Source organism: Coccinella septempunctata, chromosome 8 (assembly GCF_907165205.1).
Source record: "Coccinella septempunctata chromosome 8, icCocSept1.1, whole genome shotgun sequence".
Lineage (NCBI taxonomy): Eukaryota > Metazoa > Arthropoda > Insecta > Coleoptera > Coccinellidae > Coccinella > Coccinella septempunctata.
The window spans coordinates 26,027,614-26,045,841 of NC_058196.1; the positions used below are offsets into that span (position 1 = coordinate 26,027,614).

Genomic DNA, 18,228 nt, shown 5'->3' on the forward strand with positions numbered 1-18,228 from the left:
CATACCCTTATAAAAGTAAGTAGTTACCCGTTTGATAGCCTCATCTAGGACGACGTAATTGCCAATTCCTGGAGGTCTGGAGAAGTGTTACTGCTAACTATATCGCTATCACTATCCATTCTTGCCGAATGTCACGGATTTTTAGAGAAAAAAAAATTGTCAACACGTACGTAGCGAGGCTTATAGGCTGGAAATATCTTCGAAATTAAATTTACCTAGTAAATGAATGATGATGATGAAATTTTGTTTGTAAATGGAGAACACAGTACTCAATCACCTTCTCGCTGGTTTTTCGGCTTCATTTCCAAATAACTAGAATCTATTTTTCAAAATATACTTACCTACACTAACATTGCTTAAGGCACTCGCTGCAGTTTCTAACTCCACCCATATCTTCAGAAACAAAAAATAATGCCTGAAAAAAAGCTTAAAAAAACACTTGCTTCTTATTTAGAGCTATATATTTCGGATAATTATCGAATTGAAATGCTTTATATATAACCAATGTGATCCTAAAATTCTGTACATAATAATCAATTAAAATCGGCAGGCTATTTACAATAACAAAAACCGCTATAATTCTAGTTTCACATACATTTACAGGAATTATGTAATAACGAACAAGTCATATAAATAATAAATAAAGGTGTATACATGATTTTTTATGTGGAAAAACAGAACTGAAACGAATTGAGTTAGTTGCTAAGTTACAAAACCAGTTTTAGCGTGAACACACGAATCATTTCAAAGTTAGTAATTCCAACGTATGTAATATCTGATCGAAAAAGCATATGGAATATTGAGTGAATAGTTCAAAGAAAAAGTGAATAATCATATTCAGCAACAAAAACATAATCTGCAAAATTCGATTTCGAACTCCATGATCTATATTCACTTACACTTGAGATTGTCGAATGAATATTGAAGAATAAAATTTAAATTTCTTACCGACTTACTATTAACAACTAACATTGTGTCGCTTCCGAAAAAAGAACATATACATTTCTCCTATTTACAAAATTACAAAACAAAGTAATATGTATAACACGAACTCGTTCAAAATTCACCAGCAAAATTCATCTGGAAGGCAATCACCAACATGATCATTATTACCTTCAAACATCCCCTAAATTTTTCAGAAGGAGTTTTGCCGGCAAATTTTGTCTCATAACAAAACACGCTTCAACAGTAGTTTTTATCGTCTATTGCACTGAATCAAATCTGATAATACTCTGGGGTGTAGTCATTGGTCAGACTACTCAAAAAATTGAAATCTGAGGAACTATTGCTGTTTTCTCCGGGTGTGCCTGTTGCCGAAGGTGCCACATGCGCATGCGCTGCTTCGGTACCATAATACTGATGGTAATTATTGTAACCTTCATTGGTCTCAACTGGGGCGTTTGTATTGGCGTTCAAGATTGCTGCCGGTGGGTTGGCAGCTACTGGAAAAGGTTCTTGGGGGATGTAAGATGGATCAGCAGTTGGAGGAATTTGGTTAGCTGCGTTGTAAGTGGCGTTTTCGTAGTAGTTCGCTTTTCCGTGGTGGTAATCGCCCTGTCCATGCATTTTTGGAATGTTTTGGACGTTGTCGTTAGGGTAGTAGTTACCAGTACCGTCGTGGTTCATGTGGACATTTGGAGGAATATGAGCAGCAACCGCGTTACCATCATGTGGATACATAGTGGAACCTCCATAGCCGTAATGGTTGTACGGACCATGCTCAGGTTGGTAGCCATGAGTGTAATTCCCGTAGGACTCAACGTTTTGGTTGTTTTTGTTGTAGTAGTATGGCTGATAGTTAACGTAGGCTTGCCTGCTTCTTGATGTCCTTGCTGTTGGCATGCTAGGAGTTGCTACGTTATTCGAAGGATCTCTGACGTACGTCTGAGAACCTTCATTCACTGCCGGATGTTCTGGATTGTACAAATCCCCACTGGCATAAACTGGAGGATGGGAAATTTGATAACCCAATTGAGTATGCTTCTGCCGGTCCGATCTGTAATCAGCTTGATTGACGTGGTATTGAGGAAACTGGGGAGAAGCTCTAGAGGCAAAAGGAGATGTGTTGTTGGGTACATTCTGAATCGTGACCGTAGCTGAAGCTATAGCCGTTGCTGTCGTTGGAGAAGATTTCCTCATTTGGGGGTACATCATAGGAGCCATCCCCATGGGGGTGGTATTGACGCCAGTCGCTCCTGGAAGAGAATTTTTGGGAGACATCTTCACAGCTATGGGATCAGACAGATTTGTTGGATCCTTGATGGCGGGGGAAATTTTACTAGGGCCTATTTTCCTATCACACGACGAGGTTCGACTACGACCTTCAATCTTGACAGATACTGTACTGGAAGCACCATTTGTAGACGGATTGTTCTTCTTGGGCACCCTGGGACTGGGATGCGAGCCACCCAGTTCCTCGTTGGAGTGCGAGTCCTCCTCCACTATCAACTTGTCGAAGGAACTGGCACTACCAACACTGCTAGCACCGTTACTATTGTTATTGAAATTTGTGTTGTTGTTCGTAGCACTTGGTGTGTTGTTGTTGGTTCCTCTGGTGGCTCCGATGTCGGGACCGTCCTCGTGGGTACCGCAAAGGTTCCCGACCTGCGGCATCTCGCAGCCTTGGCAGCTCTTCTTGGAGAGTTCGTCGTCGAGGAATTTGTCGCCTGACATTTTTCCGCTTTTGCCGCCGTCGCTGTTTATTGAGTCTTCGTCGTCTCTGTCGTCGCTCTGTTTGCCCAACGTTTGGCGTTTGTGCTTCATGCGTCTGTTCTGGAACCACACCTTCACCTGGAAGAGTAAGGAAATTTTTCAGTGGCAAAGTTCCAAAAATTTTCTATCGATAGGTCTGAAGATTTATACACTAGAACATAGCCTTTCAAATCTATTCAAGTATTTCATTTCAAGGTTGAAACCTCTTTGAGAATTTTGAAGATTTATAAACTAGAACATAGCCCTTCAATTATATTCAAGTATTTCGTTTGAAGATTGAAACCTGTTTATGAATTTCGAAAAAAGTTTTCGATTCAAACTCGTCAAACAAAGCAGACACACACCTAATTGCTGGAGTAGAAATAACATTTGAATATATCGAGAGCAACATTTTTCAAATATGGGATGTAACACAGTCCAGTTAGCTGATTTTGTTCTTGTCACTACCCTGACATTTTAATTCAAAAGATTCAATTTGGAAGCATTGTTAGAAGTTTTAGTTAACTATAGACAGGCTTTTTATCTTTTTATTCTCGATTCTTGTTAAAGGTTTGTAGAATTTTATGAGTTTGTTGATTCTGTATTTATCAAATGAAAACTTGTTATAGAGAACATTAATCGAGATAAGTCAAAACAGAATTATAAGTAGGTGTGGCCGACAGTTGATGCAAAAGTAAACCATTTGAAGTGAGACTAAATATAATGAAATATAATTCTTCTATATACTATAAATAGCACTGACTGCATTATTTTCATTTTATACCAGTTAGTACGAGTAGAAATGTATTTATCATTTTCGATTGGAAAATGAACTAGGGTCAAAGCAACAACCCTTTTTTTGAATCTTCTCAAATAATTCTATGCTTTTATCATTCACTCATTATTGATTCATTAGATTAGGTACATATAATGTATTTTCTTTTATACCTAAGTGTATATCAATGTAAAATTTCGCATTTCTCAATGATGAAATGCTACCAAATTCAAACGGTAAGGAACAAGTTGCTCACCTGTCTTTCAGTCAGGTCCAGTGATGCTGCTATCTCTATTCTCCTGGGTCTACAAAGGTATTTGTTGAAATGGAATTCCTTTTCTAATTCGAGAAGTTGTGTATTGGTGTAGGCTGTTCGAAGTCTTCTAGGCAAACCATTTTCTGTAACAAACAAAGAAATTATTGAATCATTTCTGAATGACATTCGATGGTATTTCGATTTAATTTTATATTATTTTATTTTTTAATGAATGTTGTTGGAATTTTTTATATGAAGTGTAACTCATAACATATTCCCTCACTTTTGTTTGTGACTAATTATTATTTAATTTATCAATTTTGGGTATGGTGTGGATAAACGTTCATATATTATTGTCATTCAGCAACTGTGTTGAACAGGAAATAGTCGAAAATTTGTGAGGCGAATCAAAAAACCGAAAATAATTGTCGATGAATTATCTAATAATTGAAAAACGAAATAATATTCATTTCCTCTTTCGAACAAAAAACATTTTCGTATTAGAATCGACACAATTGTTTCTCAGCGTGAATGAAAAACCTCCAATGTTTCACAAACGGATGAGTCCTTTGTTCGGTACAACGAAAATATGTCATTACTGCAATTATACTTTTTTTTCTATAATTGTTCGAATATTTCGTTTTATATAACGCTACCGTACGACGTATATTATCCTTATTGTTCTCGGCCATAAGCTGATAATTTCAACAATGAAATTTCCCTACATTTTTGCCTTGATTTTTGATGGATGTCAACGATGACCTTACTCATATTATTCATAATTCCACATAATAATATGGGCGGATAAAGTACCCTCCTATTAACTTTTTCAATTTCTGTATTTATGAAAATTGTTATAATTCATGTTCCAAGTTTCAACGCCTATCTCTCTTCGTTAAGATTTTTCAAAAATTGCAAATTTCAATCTGCGGTATCTTCTGTTATATTCGTCTGATCCAATTGGGATTTCCGGTTTTAAAATCAGCATTGCAAAGGCTTCCACCCCAACAGAAAAACACGATTTCGAAAATGTCGATTTTTTGGGTCAAATATGAGCAAGGGGGTTAGACCCCCTAAAATGACATTTTTGCTACTATGTCTGAAAACTAGGATGTTCCGTTACTATCCTAGGATATGGAGTGCATAGAATTTGTTTTGAAGATTCTAGAAAACCAAACAGTTGATGATTCAATAGAGAATTGCACTCCAGAGAGCTCTTCGAAGTCAACTCGAAAATGAAAAGTGGAAAAACAAAAAAAATATTTTCTCCTAAACAGGGCCAGACATTTGAAATTTTGGTATGAAAATATAGGTTTTCGAACACGCTGAATCTATTGCAAGTATTTTCGAAAGCCTATCCTGCTTCGTTTAGATTTTCATCTTGGAAATGGTATTTTTCGAAAATTTGCATATTTCAATCTGCGATATCTCCTGTTATATTCGTCTGATCGAATTGGGATTTCCGGTTATATAATCAGCGTTGCCTAGGCTTCCACCCTAGCACAAAAACTCGATTTCGAAAATTTCGATTTTTTGGGTCAAAAATGAGCAAGGGGTTAGACCCCCCTAAAATGACATATTTGCTACTCTGTCTGAAAATCAGGATGTTCCATTACTATCCTAGGATATGGAGTTCATTGAATTGGTTCCGAAGATTCTGGAAAATCAAATAGTTGATGATTCAATAGAGAATTGCACTCCAGAGAGCTCTTCGAAGTCAACTCGAAAATGAAAAGTGGAAAAACAAAAAAAATTATTTTCTCCTAAACAGGGCCAGATATTTGAAATTTTGGTATGAAAATATAGGTTTTCGAACACGCTGAATCCATTGCAAGTATTTTCGAAAGCCTATCTTGCTTCGTTTAGATTTTCATCTTGGAAATGGCATTTTTCGAAAATTTGCAAATTTCAATCTGCGATATCTCCTGTTATATTCGTCTGATCGAATTGGGATTTCCGGTTTTATAATCAGCGTTGCCTAGGCTTCTACCCTAGCAGAAAAACTCGATTTCGAAAATTTCGTTTTTTTGGGTCAAAAATGAGCAAGGCGTTAGACCCCCCTAAAATGACATATTTGCTACTATGTCTGAAAATTAGGATGTTCCATTACTATCCTAGGATATGGAGTGCATAGAATTTGTTTTGAAGATTCTAGAAAACCAAACAGTTGATGATTCAATAGAGAATTGCACTCCAGAGAGCTCTTCGAAGTCAACTCGAAAATGAAAAGTGGAAAAACAAAAAAAATTATTTTCTCCTAAACAGGGCCAGATATTTGAAATTTTGGTATGAAAATATAGGTTTTCGAACACGCTGAATCCATTGCAAGTATTTTCGAAAGCCTATCTTGCTTCGTTTAGATTTTCATCTTGGAAATGGCATTTTTCGAAAATTTGCAAATTTCAATCTGCGATATCTCCTGTTACATTCGTCTGATCGAATTGGGATTTCCGGTTATATAATCAGCGTTGCCTAGGCTTCCACCCTAGCACAAAAACTCGATTTCGAAAATTTCGATTTTTTGGGTCAAAAATGAGCAAGGGGTTAGACCCCCCTAAAATGACATATTTGCTACTATGTCTGAAAATTAGGATATTCCATTACTATCCTGGGATATGGAGTGCATAGAATTTGTTTTGAAGATTCTAGAAAACCAAACAGTTGATGATTCAATAGAGAATTGCACTCCAGAGAGCTCTTCGAAGTCAACTCAAAAATGAAAAGTGGAAAAACAAAAAAATCAATTTTCTCCTAAACAGGGCCAGATATTTGAAATTTTGGTATGAAAATATAGGTTTTCGATTACGCTGAATCTATTGCGACCAATTTCGAGAGCCTATCTCCCTTCGTTTAGATTTTCATCTCAGAAATGGCATTTTTCAAAAATTGCAAATTTCACTTGAGAATTCGTCAATACCGAACGTTGGCACCGAAATGGATGAAGTTCTCAGATTTATGACTAGAAGAGTTGCTCTTTCAGAATATGTATCACATTCAGATCTGTGTTGATTTTTCTGGAAGATACGCGACTCGAAAGTTGAAATTACTCACAACGCTATTCTTTTCTCCTAAACGGCCTCCTAGATTTCATGATACAAGTGAGATTTTTTATGAAACTTCATTATCTATACGGTGCTGCTCTCTTAATCTTTCTAATATTGTATTAAAATGTCCAGATTCTGTTAGTGTCACGGACGTTTCACGATCGATATTGACGAAAAAATTTTATCTCGTCTCCAAACACGAATTTCAATATTGGCCCCGAATGAAAGGGCCGTTTGAAAATTCAATTACTCCCTCGTCCCTTCCGTTGGAGGGGGAACAAATCAAACGATTCCCATGCAGATTGCACGTATATCCATCCCGACGCCATTCATCACTCTGCCTCCGCATCGCGTCGTTGAACTCGCGAAGAGGCCGTGACATCCACGCTCTTATATTAAATCAGCGCTATGAGCCGGGGGCATCATCTTCCTGGAGACTTCCATTTGTCAAAAAGAGTGCTGCAGTCGCCCACAACGTATAATTCAGGATGGGAGTTTGCAGAACTTCGTGTTGAACACTCGTCGGAAAAATCGTAGAGGCTCGAGGGACATAGAGTAGAGATGACGTATGAATGACAAGTGACAGGTCGTTCGAATTTCGGTGACAATTTTGACGGCAATCTCAATGACGCCCGCTGTCGAACCGGACTGAGGAAAACTAAATGAAGGATTTGCACATATAAAAGCTTCACTACACTAAAAATTGTTGAAGAATAGGAAAAATCGTTCTTTTGTTATTGAAACAGAATATCTAGGTAAAAACAAACTTGCAGAGTAGGTATGAGCCGTTGAAAACGAAGCAGCACCTATCTAGATCGGCAAAACGGAATTATACAGGGCGAGTCTTTGACTCGTACAAATATTTAATAGTAGATTCTTGAGGTCAAAAAAAACACTTTTTTTCTATACCATTTTTCTCAATTCGACCCTGATTAAAAGATATTGCCATTTTAAGTTCTCCTAATGAGCTGTGCCACCCCTGGAAAAACAAAATCGCCTAGCTAAATCTGTGACACTACACACATTTTTGGATCTTATTGTCATCTAAGACAAATAATGCACATCAACAAAGTTTCGAATGCAGAAGTCTTGCAACGCGCGAGTTGTACAACAATTGAGACACAAGTAACGAGGGCCGGACTCAGATGGAGCGGCCACATTCTGAGGATGCAAGACTCCCCAAAATAGCTCTGTATGGCGAAATCACAGATTGGGCCCGAAAACCAGGGGGCCAGTATAAGCGCTTTAAGGATATACTACATCAATCCCTAAAATCAGTTAAAGCCAATCATAACTGGAAACAACTGGTGTTAGACAGATCACAGTGGAGGTCTTTGGTACACAGTTAAAATGGAGACACGAAAAGAATACAGCGGCGGCCAGATCTGGTTGCTGACTATCCATGTCCGGACTGTGGAAGAATCTTTAGATCACGGTTTGGTCTCTTCAGTCACAGGAGGGCACACAGTCGCAATTAGCCCTAAGAAATTATAAGTCTGTTCGCATCGTTTTTTTTTTTTTCTTTCTGTAGATTTATTCCCGGTAACGGGATGCAGCAAAGAATGAGTGGATCTTATAAACAGAGCTGTATTCAGCCAAGGTACCCAATTTTTCAAATTTCACAGATACTTTTTGACTTGTTGTTGATAGGTATTCATTTAATGGGATTCCTCTTTTAGTCCAACCATCAGTAGGTTTATTTATTTACTGGTTTAACCCCATTATTACCTCATATTACATTACAGGTTGGATGAGGGATGAATTTCCAAATGAACTATCTCAATGCATTTCATATACAGAATGGGTCTTTTGCTCGTATAAATATTTTAACAGTAAATTCTTATGGTCGAAATAAACACCTTTTTCCTTTACCATTTTTTTCGATTCGGCCCTGATAAAAATAAAAAGCCATTTTAAGTTTTCATAATAGCTATGCTAATATTTGTACGAGTTAAAAAGACTCACCCCGTATAAAAACGCTCGGACCGTCGATTTATGGTGAATCTTCTTGTCCATGTTTTGATTTTGTATGTTCAAGTATTCAATTTAATTTTTGTTCGCTGTATTTTTGAATTTGGGAAAGAATGTGAAAATTATTATCAATGAACTCAATAAAGAGTAGGAAGGTACATGAGTTTTCTGCAACAGAGGAAGAAAAGAGGGCCAAAACTCCATCGCCCGATCGTACATGTGAACTATCAATTTTCCGAATCTTTCCGACGTTGCAACAGAAGTTTGACGAAGTTCCCATCCCCGGAACTTTTCCCATGCTTACTATTTGCGAATGACAAATTACTTTGCCAGCTGACACCATCAGGTGGAGTTTAATATCGAACTGCTGCCGTCTCATCCTCTCCCTGAATAGAAACTTTCCAACGAACACCGTGTATGTACAGTTGTATTTATATCGGGACAATTGGCATTATATCGCTCCACAAATAGCATTTGTATTTGGGAATTTTTATGACGATAATTTGCCTATCGGAGAGAACGTCTACAAAAGAAACAGAAACACTCATTGAACTCTAAAAGAACTTCTTTCTTCGTTCATTTAGAGTTCAGTGGAAACACTCTAGCTCTTTTGGTTACAGAGCTGCCATTCAATCCCATCGAATTTTGCCCACTGTAGATTTAAATAGGAGTCCAAACCAAGGGTGTGGTGATAAATTTCGAATTTTAATTTTTTTATTATTTATTGAATGTTTTTTCACATTCTGGTTATGTTTTTTCTGAATATTTTCTTTGTTTATTCTCGAAATATTTTTACTACTGAAATAAAATATTTGTATTGAAATATTTTTGTCCAAACATACCCGTTTTCAAGAACAACAACTACTCAGTTATCTCTAAATTTGATACCACTATACAGGGTTTTTCACGAGGAACCTCACCCATATTTATACGGGAAACTACTGAACGTATTTTCATGAATTTCAGCACTTATGAGTATTTCACGATGCTGATGGAATCTAAAATATTTTCAAGGCATGAGCACCTCCGGTTTTTCCGGAAATAACGTCAACTTCCGTTTTTCAAATTAGAACACCATTTTTTTATTGCAGAAATAGATTCCTTAGAAAATTTCAAGTTATTTTGATGTAACATTTTTCAGTTTTGGTTGGAAAATTCTCTCTGAGCGGAAAAATTCGAAAAAAAATCGAAAATAGAGCTCCGCTGAAACAAGAATAACTTCGAGGTTTTTGGATGGAAAATTTTCATTTTTGGGATTTTTCAAGATGTAAGATTGATGTATCCACTTTAAAAATCGAAATCGCGATTCATGATACAGGGGGTGAAAAAATCGCTTTCAAAGTTAGGGATGACAAAATCGTGAAAAATCAATTTTTTCAAATAAAAAAAATTAAAAACCGGAGGTGCTTATGCCTTGAAAATATTTTAGATTTCATCAGCATCGTGAAATACTTATAAGTGCTGAATTTCATGAAAATACGTTCAGTAGTTTCCCGTATAAATATGGGTAAGTTTCCTCGTGAAAGACCCTGTATAGTGGAAAAAATTTATTAATCCCAATAAAAAAAAATTTTATTGTTCTCATGTATGGTGTGGCTCGTGAAATTGATGGAACAAGCACTAGACCGATAAGAAATGACCACATAACAAAAAATTACACTTTTGAGAAGCATAAATGGAAAAATTACCAATTAATGGGATCATGATTAATAGAGAAAATGACAGCCTTGAATTACATCTACTCATATCAATTCGCAGGGAAAAATCGACAACATTCTACCGCTATCCTTTCGACCGGCTACGTTTCCAAAACACATTAATCTTCCTCATGCTGTTCCACTATCTTCCAGTGTATGTGTGGGAGAAACGAGGAGGGCACTTCCTCCTCACTCGTCGAGAAAACAGAAAATGACGTGCCATTGTTTCTACAGACAGACACGTGACGTGGATAGAACTTCCAATCCCGAAAAAAAAAACTTGGCAAATTATAGGATGCGTGTCTGCGTTGTTGAAGGTGTCTCATTCGGATCTTGCTATGTGGTTCTATTTTAACTTTCACAGTGTTTAAGATCCGAACCCAAACCGAATTCTAATAACGCTCAAGGTCTCAATGAGCTTGATATGAGTTTCATTTTTAATTACAGTGAATTCTGTTAGAAAAAGACGTCGAAATTCTTTACACAATAATGGTTCTCAATTTGAGAACTTTCTATGAGTGTTATTAAAAAATATCATAGAAACTCTGCTCGATATTTATTCAAATTGAGTGTAAAATGAATTGAAGTCCATTCAAGAATAATTGACATCCCAGTAGGTCTTGAAAGTCCAGACGCAGCTTTATCAATCACAGAACTGTAAATATAAATATAACCTAGGAAAGTATTTGAAAAGAAACGTATTCAAATTATGAGCAGGATTCGAAATTTATACAGTTCCAATTTGCACGATTACGCATAAAGAGCAGCACAAAATTCAAATTATAGTCGGTCAGTACATAGATTCACATATAATACGTATATAGATCACTATTTATTCACGATACCAACCTTGTGTCCATTCTTGAATGGACATAACACGATTTTACTGAAGTTATAGATATTTCAACTGACAAATGAAATTCTATGAATGGAAAATTTTTATTAGTCTCGTAGAGATGGAGATTCATTGAGAGTAAACAATTTTGTGGTCAATGGTTTCATAGGATTCTATCAAAACTTGAAATTTCTCTAAAATGGTGATTTTACCTTGAGTAAGGAAGAAATATATCAACATATACATATACAGGGTGAGTCATTAACTCTTTCAGATATTTTGACAGTAGATTCTTGAGGTCAAAAGAAACACTTTTGTCCTATACCATTTTTTCCGATTCGGCCCTGATAAAAAGATATAGCCATTTTGAGTTTTCATAATGAGCTGTACCAACCATGAAAAAACAAAATTACATTCAGAATAACTAGCTAAATCTGTGACACTACACATCTGTGGATCTTTTGAACAGAGTTGTATTCAGCAAAAGTACCTAATTTTTCAAATTTCACAGATACTTTTTAATTTTTGAACATCAAATAACTCGAAAATGGCTTTTATTTTGCAAAACGTTCAAATATTCATTACATATTGCGTCCAACTTAGTTTCTAGAATTGGGTTCTTTGAATTTTTGGCATTTTTATGGTACGCAATGGTCATAATGGAAAAATTGGAAGACGTGGGTGACATCTTGTGTTCGAAAAAGATTCAACAAATGAATGAAAAACTACATTCCGAAATTAATTTCATTCGATAAAACCGTTTGTGAGAACTAAAAATAACATTTTTTATGGTTTTTCAACAGCCTGTATCTTTTAAACCGAGCCGATTCGGATAAAATGGTAAGAAAAGTGTTTCTTTGGATCACAAGAATCTAGTGTTAAAATATTTGTACGAGTCAAAGACTCACCCTGTATATTTTTGAAAAGCTATTTTTTTATATATCAGGAGATCGGAAAATACATATTTAATACAAAAAAGTTATTTTTCTCCACCCTTAGTACAAGACATAAAAAAAGTTTGATATAGTGTCGCATTCCCAATAAAAAAGTTCATGTAGAAAGTTTAAAGTTTTATCATTTTTAGATTTTTTCGAGAATAAAAGAGTTATAACACTTTTTCGAAATTGACCCAAAATCAAAATTTCGATTATATCTTCAAGACAAATGAAGATATCTTGAAACGGTTTCAACTAATTGACTTTTAACGTATTTTCCTATCTAGTCTGAAAGTATCAGAAACAGGAAAACTCCAAAAAATTATAAGCAACAGGTTTTATGAAAAATGGGCAAAATCTTGTTGAACATCTGTATCCCCAAATATTTATGCCAAATTTCAACCTGATAGCTTCAAAAATGCGACCTATAGCATGTACAATGATGCTTTACACAGTGACGCTCATTAAAAAGAGTGTTCTCTGAAAAAAAAAATTGTTGATAAATTTTTTCATAAATTATTTTCCGCCTTATTTTACAACTTCATTGTTAGCACTGCGCGTAAAACTATTCTAATTATTGAATCTTTCCCGCAGAACCAGTAAATTTCAACAAGACAACAAATTTCCTTGCCTGGCCGATACCTCCCCCCTACCCTCTCAACCCGCTTCCGATCGAGGTCATCTGCCTGTGACGCTCCACTCGTCAGGGCTGTGTGCGAATGATTGACGTGTACCTCATCAGTATTCCGGCCTCGTGATTGGACAACCGGAGCTGTCAATCAAAAAGTTTTCCACCCCTTGCCGCCCGAACTGCTCGGAAACGCCGCATCCCCTAAAACACCCCGGCCTACTCCATGTATTGGAATAATTCCGTTTCCCCGTTTTTTAAATGCCTCGAATTTTACGGGAAATCGAGGAAAATGGACGAGCAGGGGGGAGATCGGATCCAGCAGTTCGAATCGACTTATAGGGGTGGTGAATGAAAATGCAGTTGTTGCAAGGAAGTTCGGGGTAGATACAGAACGAAAAGCCGAATAAAATACCTTCATAAATTCTCTAATATATTGTTTCCTTTTTTCTTGAAGAACAGGAATGAAAAAAAAAAGAGAAAAAGAGGCAGAATATTGTAGGAAATTTTTTTATCTTAGTTATCAGTACATTTTATTTCCTTCTTATCCAGTAGTGTGATAAATGATGATGTGTATTATCGTATTACACAGGGTTGGAATGAAGTATGGAACTAAGTACATACCAACTAAAATAGTTTTGAGGGTGAATCAACGTTTAAATTTCCACATGATGAAATTTTGTGTATTTTTATTTTTTTTTCTTATTGTCCACATTTAAATATTTTATTCAAACTATAATTTTTTACCGTTTACGATTCTGCATAGAGCTGTTTCTTCAAGAAATTAGTGAATTTCACTAAAAAACAGCGCAAATGTGGCCTGTCATCGAATTTTCATTGTTAAGGTTGCAGTGGCTGTTCCAGGAGTGATGTTGAGGTGGGGGCATAATTTTATATGTACATATTTAAAATCTGTAGGATGTTTATTGATATGAAATAAATGGGTATATCTTTATAATGGAGAATTCTCCTCAATTTGGGTTATCACTGCATATGTAAGTTTAAACTGAATAATAGGAAATACTCCTTCTGACGAAAATGATGTATTTTTTATGAAACATCACATTTTGAAATAACCATTTCAACCGTTTCCCAAAAAAATTATTTTAAGTGATAAAAATGGGTTTTTAAAATATAAAGCGTTTCATTTCAATTGCACAAGTTGGCAACTTCGACTCAAATATGCCTTGATAATAAAGGACAACAAATACATTATCTTGATGAGATAGACAAAGATGGCTGTCTATGAAATCTGCGACGAACGATGAAGGTCGTATAATTTTATGGGATTTTTATGGCTGGTTGCAGTTGCAGCTCGCCAGTAAGCACGCGCCTGTAAATCAACAGCTGTTATTTTATAAGCAAGCTGATCGGACATTGTTATTTTTATTTCCAATTAGGCGTTGTTGCTAAAAAGTACTCTTGAAACCAAGCGATTTGAATCTTAAAACCCCATATTTGAAGAATGATTTTGAATAGTTTCCTCGGTGCAATTGAAAAAATCATGAATGAAACTCATAATATATTCCATATGTTTGAAAGAGAAAATTTACAACTACGGCGACGTAGCCGAGACCAGCAAACAGGGGTCGACGAATTGAAATATGCACCTCCTTTTTCGTACTTGGTAGATAAATAAGTATTATGATACCCTGACTATTTCCAAATTCTCAGCCATCTTCACACACTGCTTTGTATTTCTAGATTTATTTTAATTAATCGCGATCAGAATTGTGGCAGAAGAAAGAAGGAACGTTATTTTTCTTTTCGTACGGATAAACAGGGAGAAAAAGACCCCAATTCCAAGGCCGAAGGTGAGGAAGAAGTAGGTAATAGTCAGGTTATATGGAGCAAGAATTTAGTTAAATATTATCGTGGTTTCGAGGAGTGGGACCTGCCAGAGATTTATGCCGGGGGTGGCAGGGGCTCGGGGGCGGCTGCGGCGATATTTAACGTTGGCGGTTCGGGGCGGCGGTGGCTCCTCGTTGCGGTGGATTTTAATCTACATGCACGGGGTTTTTACCCCTGCCCGAGAGCCCTCTCGCGAAGTCTCTCCCCCCAGGAACTCCGGGTAAAGACTGCGACGATAAAAACATCTTGTAGAGGGAGATTTACTTCTTCAGCCACATATTCAAATTATCAGGAAATTTGTTTTTCTTATTCTGGGAACTTTAATGTTTCGAAAGTTTTATGTCGGCTTCCTCCTTTCCTCCACGCGCCTCGTTCCAGAATTATAATGTCCAGATAATTTTTGCCGTGGCAGATTTATAATGGTCGCAATGGGAGAAACAGTTTTCTTTTAATTCGCGGTGGATGGGGGAATTTTTCCAGTTTAGATTTGGCGATAGAATGCTACGAGCGCTGACTCAACATATATTCGTCTTTTTTCGCATTAAAATTATAGTAATGTTACGAATTTTCGAACTATAAATAAATTTATTATTTCCAACGATGAAGTTTTGGCATCGCGTACAAAAAAGAAGTTTAAATTATCTCTCAATTTTCAAGTTTACGTTTTCAGACGTGACAGTAGGCAGATCAGTACTCCCATCATATGTGTTCAGAAAAAAAGATCACACGAATGGAAAAACTGAGTTTCTAACCAAATCATCAAGTGAGTGTCAAACAGGAATTATTAAGTGCTAATATAATCTCATTGACTACTGCAATAAATAATAAAGAAACAGAATTCATCAAAAATATAATGAATAGGTTGGATATCCCAGATAATTCATAAATAAAGCTGTAAAGAATTCAGAACAAAGAAATTATCAATAGATAAACACATAACCAAGAACGACAGCAAAGAAACCATACAGGAACAATCTAAATTATTGAATGTGATTCCTTACGTTCGAAAACTTCAGAAAAATATGGTATTAATTTCAAAAACAACCGAAAAACCAAAAATAAAAGAATTCTGAATATAATATATCCTTTATATGCAAGGTCGTCTTTGACTCTTACAAATATATTAACAGTAGATTCTTGAGGCCGAAGAATCACTTTTTTCTTATACCATTTTTTCCGATTCAGCCCTGATGAAAAGATATAGCCGTTTTAAGTTTTCATAATGAGCTTTGCCGACCCTGGAAAAACAAAATTACCTTCAGAATAACTTGTTTAATCTGCGACACTACACATCTGTGGATATTTTAAACAGGGTTGCCTATTCAGCTTCTTAAATAGTAGGGCTAATCTAGACACGGAAATACAAAACCGTATCAATTCGGCATCACGGGCATTCTGGAAGCTGAAGGACAGAGTGTTTCAAAATCACGACCTCAATCTGAAGACCAAGACAGCTGTTTACAAAGCATTGGTCCTCCCAACGCTTCTTTACGGAAGCGAAAGCTGGACGCCCTACAGGCGACATATTAGCTTGAACAAACGCAACAACGTCATCTAAGACAGATAATGCACATTAGATGGTTCCACAAAGTCTCGTATGCAGAAGTCTTGCAACGCGCGAGTTGTACAACAATTGAGACTCAAGTAACGAGGGCCCGACTCAGATGTAGCGGCCACATTCTGAGGATGCAAGACACAAGACTCCCCAAAATAGCTCTATATGGCGAATTCACTGAGGGAGCCCGGAAACCAGGAGGCCAGTATAAGCAGTTTAAGGATACACTACATCAATCCCTAAAATTAGTGAATGCCAATCATAACTGGGAACAACTAGCGTTAGACAGGTCACAGTGGAGGTCTTTGGTACACAGTTATAATGGAGAATCGAGAAGGATACAGCGGCGGCCAGTTCTGGTTGGTGACTCTCCATGCCCTGAGTGTGAAAGGATCTGCAGGTCACGGTTGGGTCTCTTCAGTTACAAGAGGGCACACAGTCGCAACTAGCCCTAAGAAATTACAAGTCTGTTCGCAGTTTTTTTTTCTTCTTCTTCTTTTTGTAGATTTATTCCCGGTAACGGGATACAGCAATGAAAGATAGTTACTACTGACTGAACCTGATGCAATAAGAAAAAAGCATCAAGTATTTCACTAAATAGAGAAAACAATTGCTCTAACACTTCATTGCAACATACATATCATATTTGGTATAGGTATGATTAAACATAATAAAAAACACTCAATATCAAGTCGTCATCTTTGAAGCAACGAAACTCTACAAAAGATCGTTTTTTGGGCATGAATCCATAAGAACGTTTTCTTTCAGTTTGAGATCCTGAACCTACATCCAAATTTATTCCCATTAATTCTGGGACAACCTGTATATCTCAGAAACGGTGGCCCGTAGGAAAAAAAGCAATGATATATTTTTTGTGGATAATTCAATGGTCTACAATTTTTGTCCCTGATATTTTCATGATAAAACTCACTGTTTTACTGAAAATCGCTGAAAATTAATTTTTTTGACCTCAGACCATGTGTGAAAATTTTTCCGTACATAGGAATGATGGGAAACTACGAAATTTTATTTGTAACTATATTTTGAACAATTTTACCAATTATCAGCTTGTTGTAAGTTTATGTATCACCTACTGTCTATAGAGTCATTCGGGGTAACTGAGCGCAGTGGGTAAGTATGCGCAGTGCGTATATCTCGACTATGCAATGTATGAAAGAGGGGTTCATTTGGGTGAAGCAAGGGCGCAGAATCGCCATATTAGTTTTTCATAGGAGTGCGCCGTGCCACGTTTCTTTAACTTTTTATTTGCAATCAATCAAATTCACTAGTTTTCTTGTTAATTTTTAGCATCTCTGCACATTCTGCCAGGTCCAGTTTCCGAGTCCCTCAGTGTTAAACAATATTTTATTCGATCATAGGCATATTAATCTAAATATATAATAAAAAAATTTAGGTTATCTTTGCTGCTCAACTCTATAAGAACGTCAATTCAAATTTTGGCTTACTGGGGAAAGTGTGCGCGGGTAAGTGTGCGCATAGATTCATTATATGGGCATTAGTTCAGTGAGGAATAAATTATGACATTGTTGATTTTCTTGGTTAAGACTCGATCAATATTGTCATATTTGTTCAGAAAAATATGAAGAGCCACCAACAGGGGAATGTATTAAGTGTCGTGTTCACCAAGAATTGTGGCACGAACAATAATGCACTGCTTGTAAAAAGGCGCTTCTGTATTGACAATAAACAGCATTTCTCTAATATTGTAACATTTTGATTACATTATTTTGTAATTTGTTTTGATTGTGTGGTTCACTAAGCACTGCGTTCACTTACCCCGTGAGGGTGCGCACACTTACCCGCAATACGGGGCATGTCAACGCACTCCGACTTTCTCTATTAAATTCTTTTTTGCGGAAGGAGAACGTTTTTGTTTGTTTGCTTTTTGATGTTTTCTTATAGATTAGAAAATTCTCTATCTTATGAATATGTTTTAATTTTCCTAGCTTCAACATTTAAAACAGGGCAT

The 18,228-nt window shown here is 36.4% G+C and overlaps 1 protein-coding gene across 1 annotated transcript in view; it reads right to left on the minus strand.

Moving 5' to 3' along the window:
* Positions 1-461: 461 nt before the first annotated feature.
* Positions 462-18,228, minus strand: part of LOC123318780 (homeotic protein proboscipedia) — a 54,591-nt gene continuing 36,824 nt past the window's right edge. Inside the window, exons 2-3 of the mRNA XM_044905519.1 lie at positions 3,723-3,865; positions 462-2,790 (exon numbers count right to left, since the gene is read on the minus strand). Coding sequence (XP_044761454.1) covers positions 1,216-2,790; positions 3,723-3,865 — 1,718 coding nt within the window. The 3' untranslated portion in view covers positions 462-1,215. The remainder of the gene's footprint in view (positions 2,791-3,722; positions 3,866-18,228) is intronic.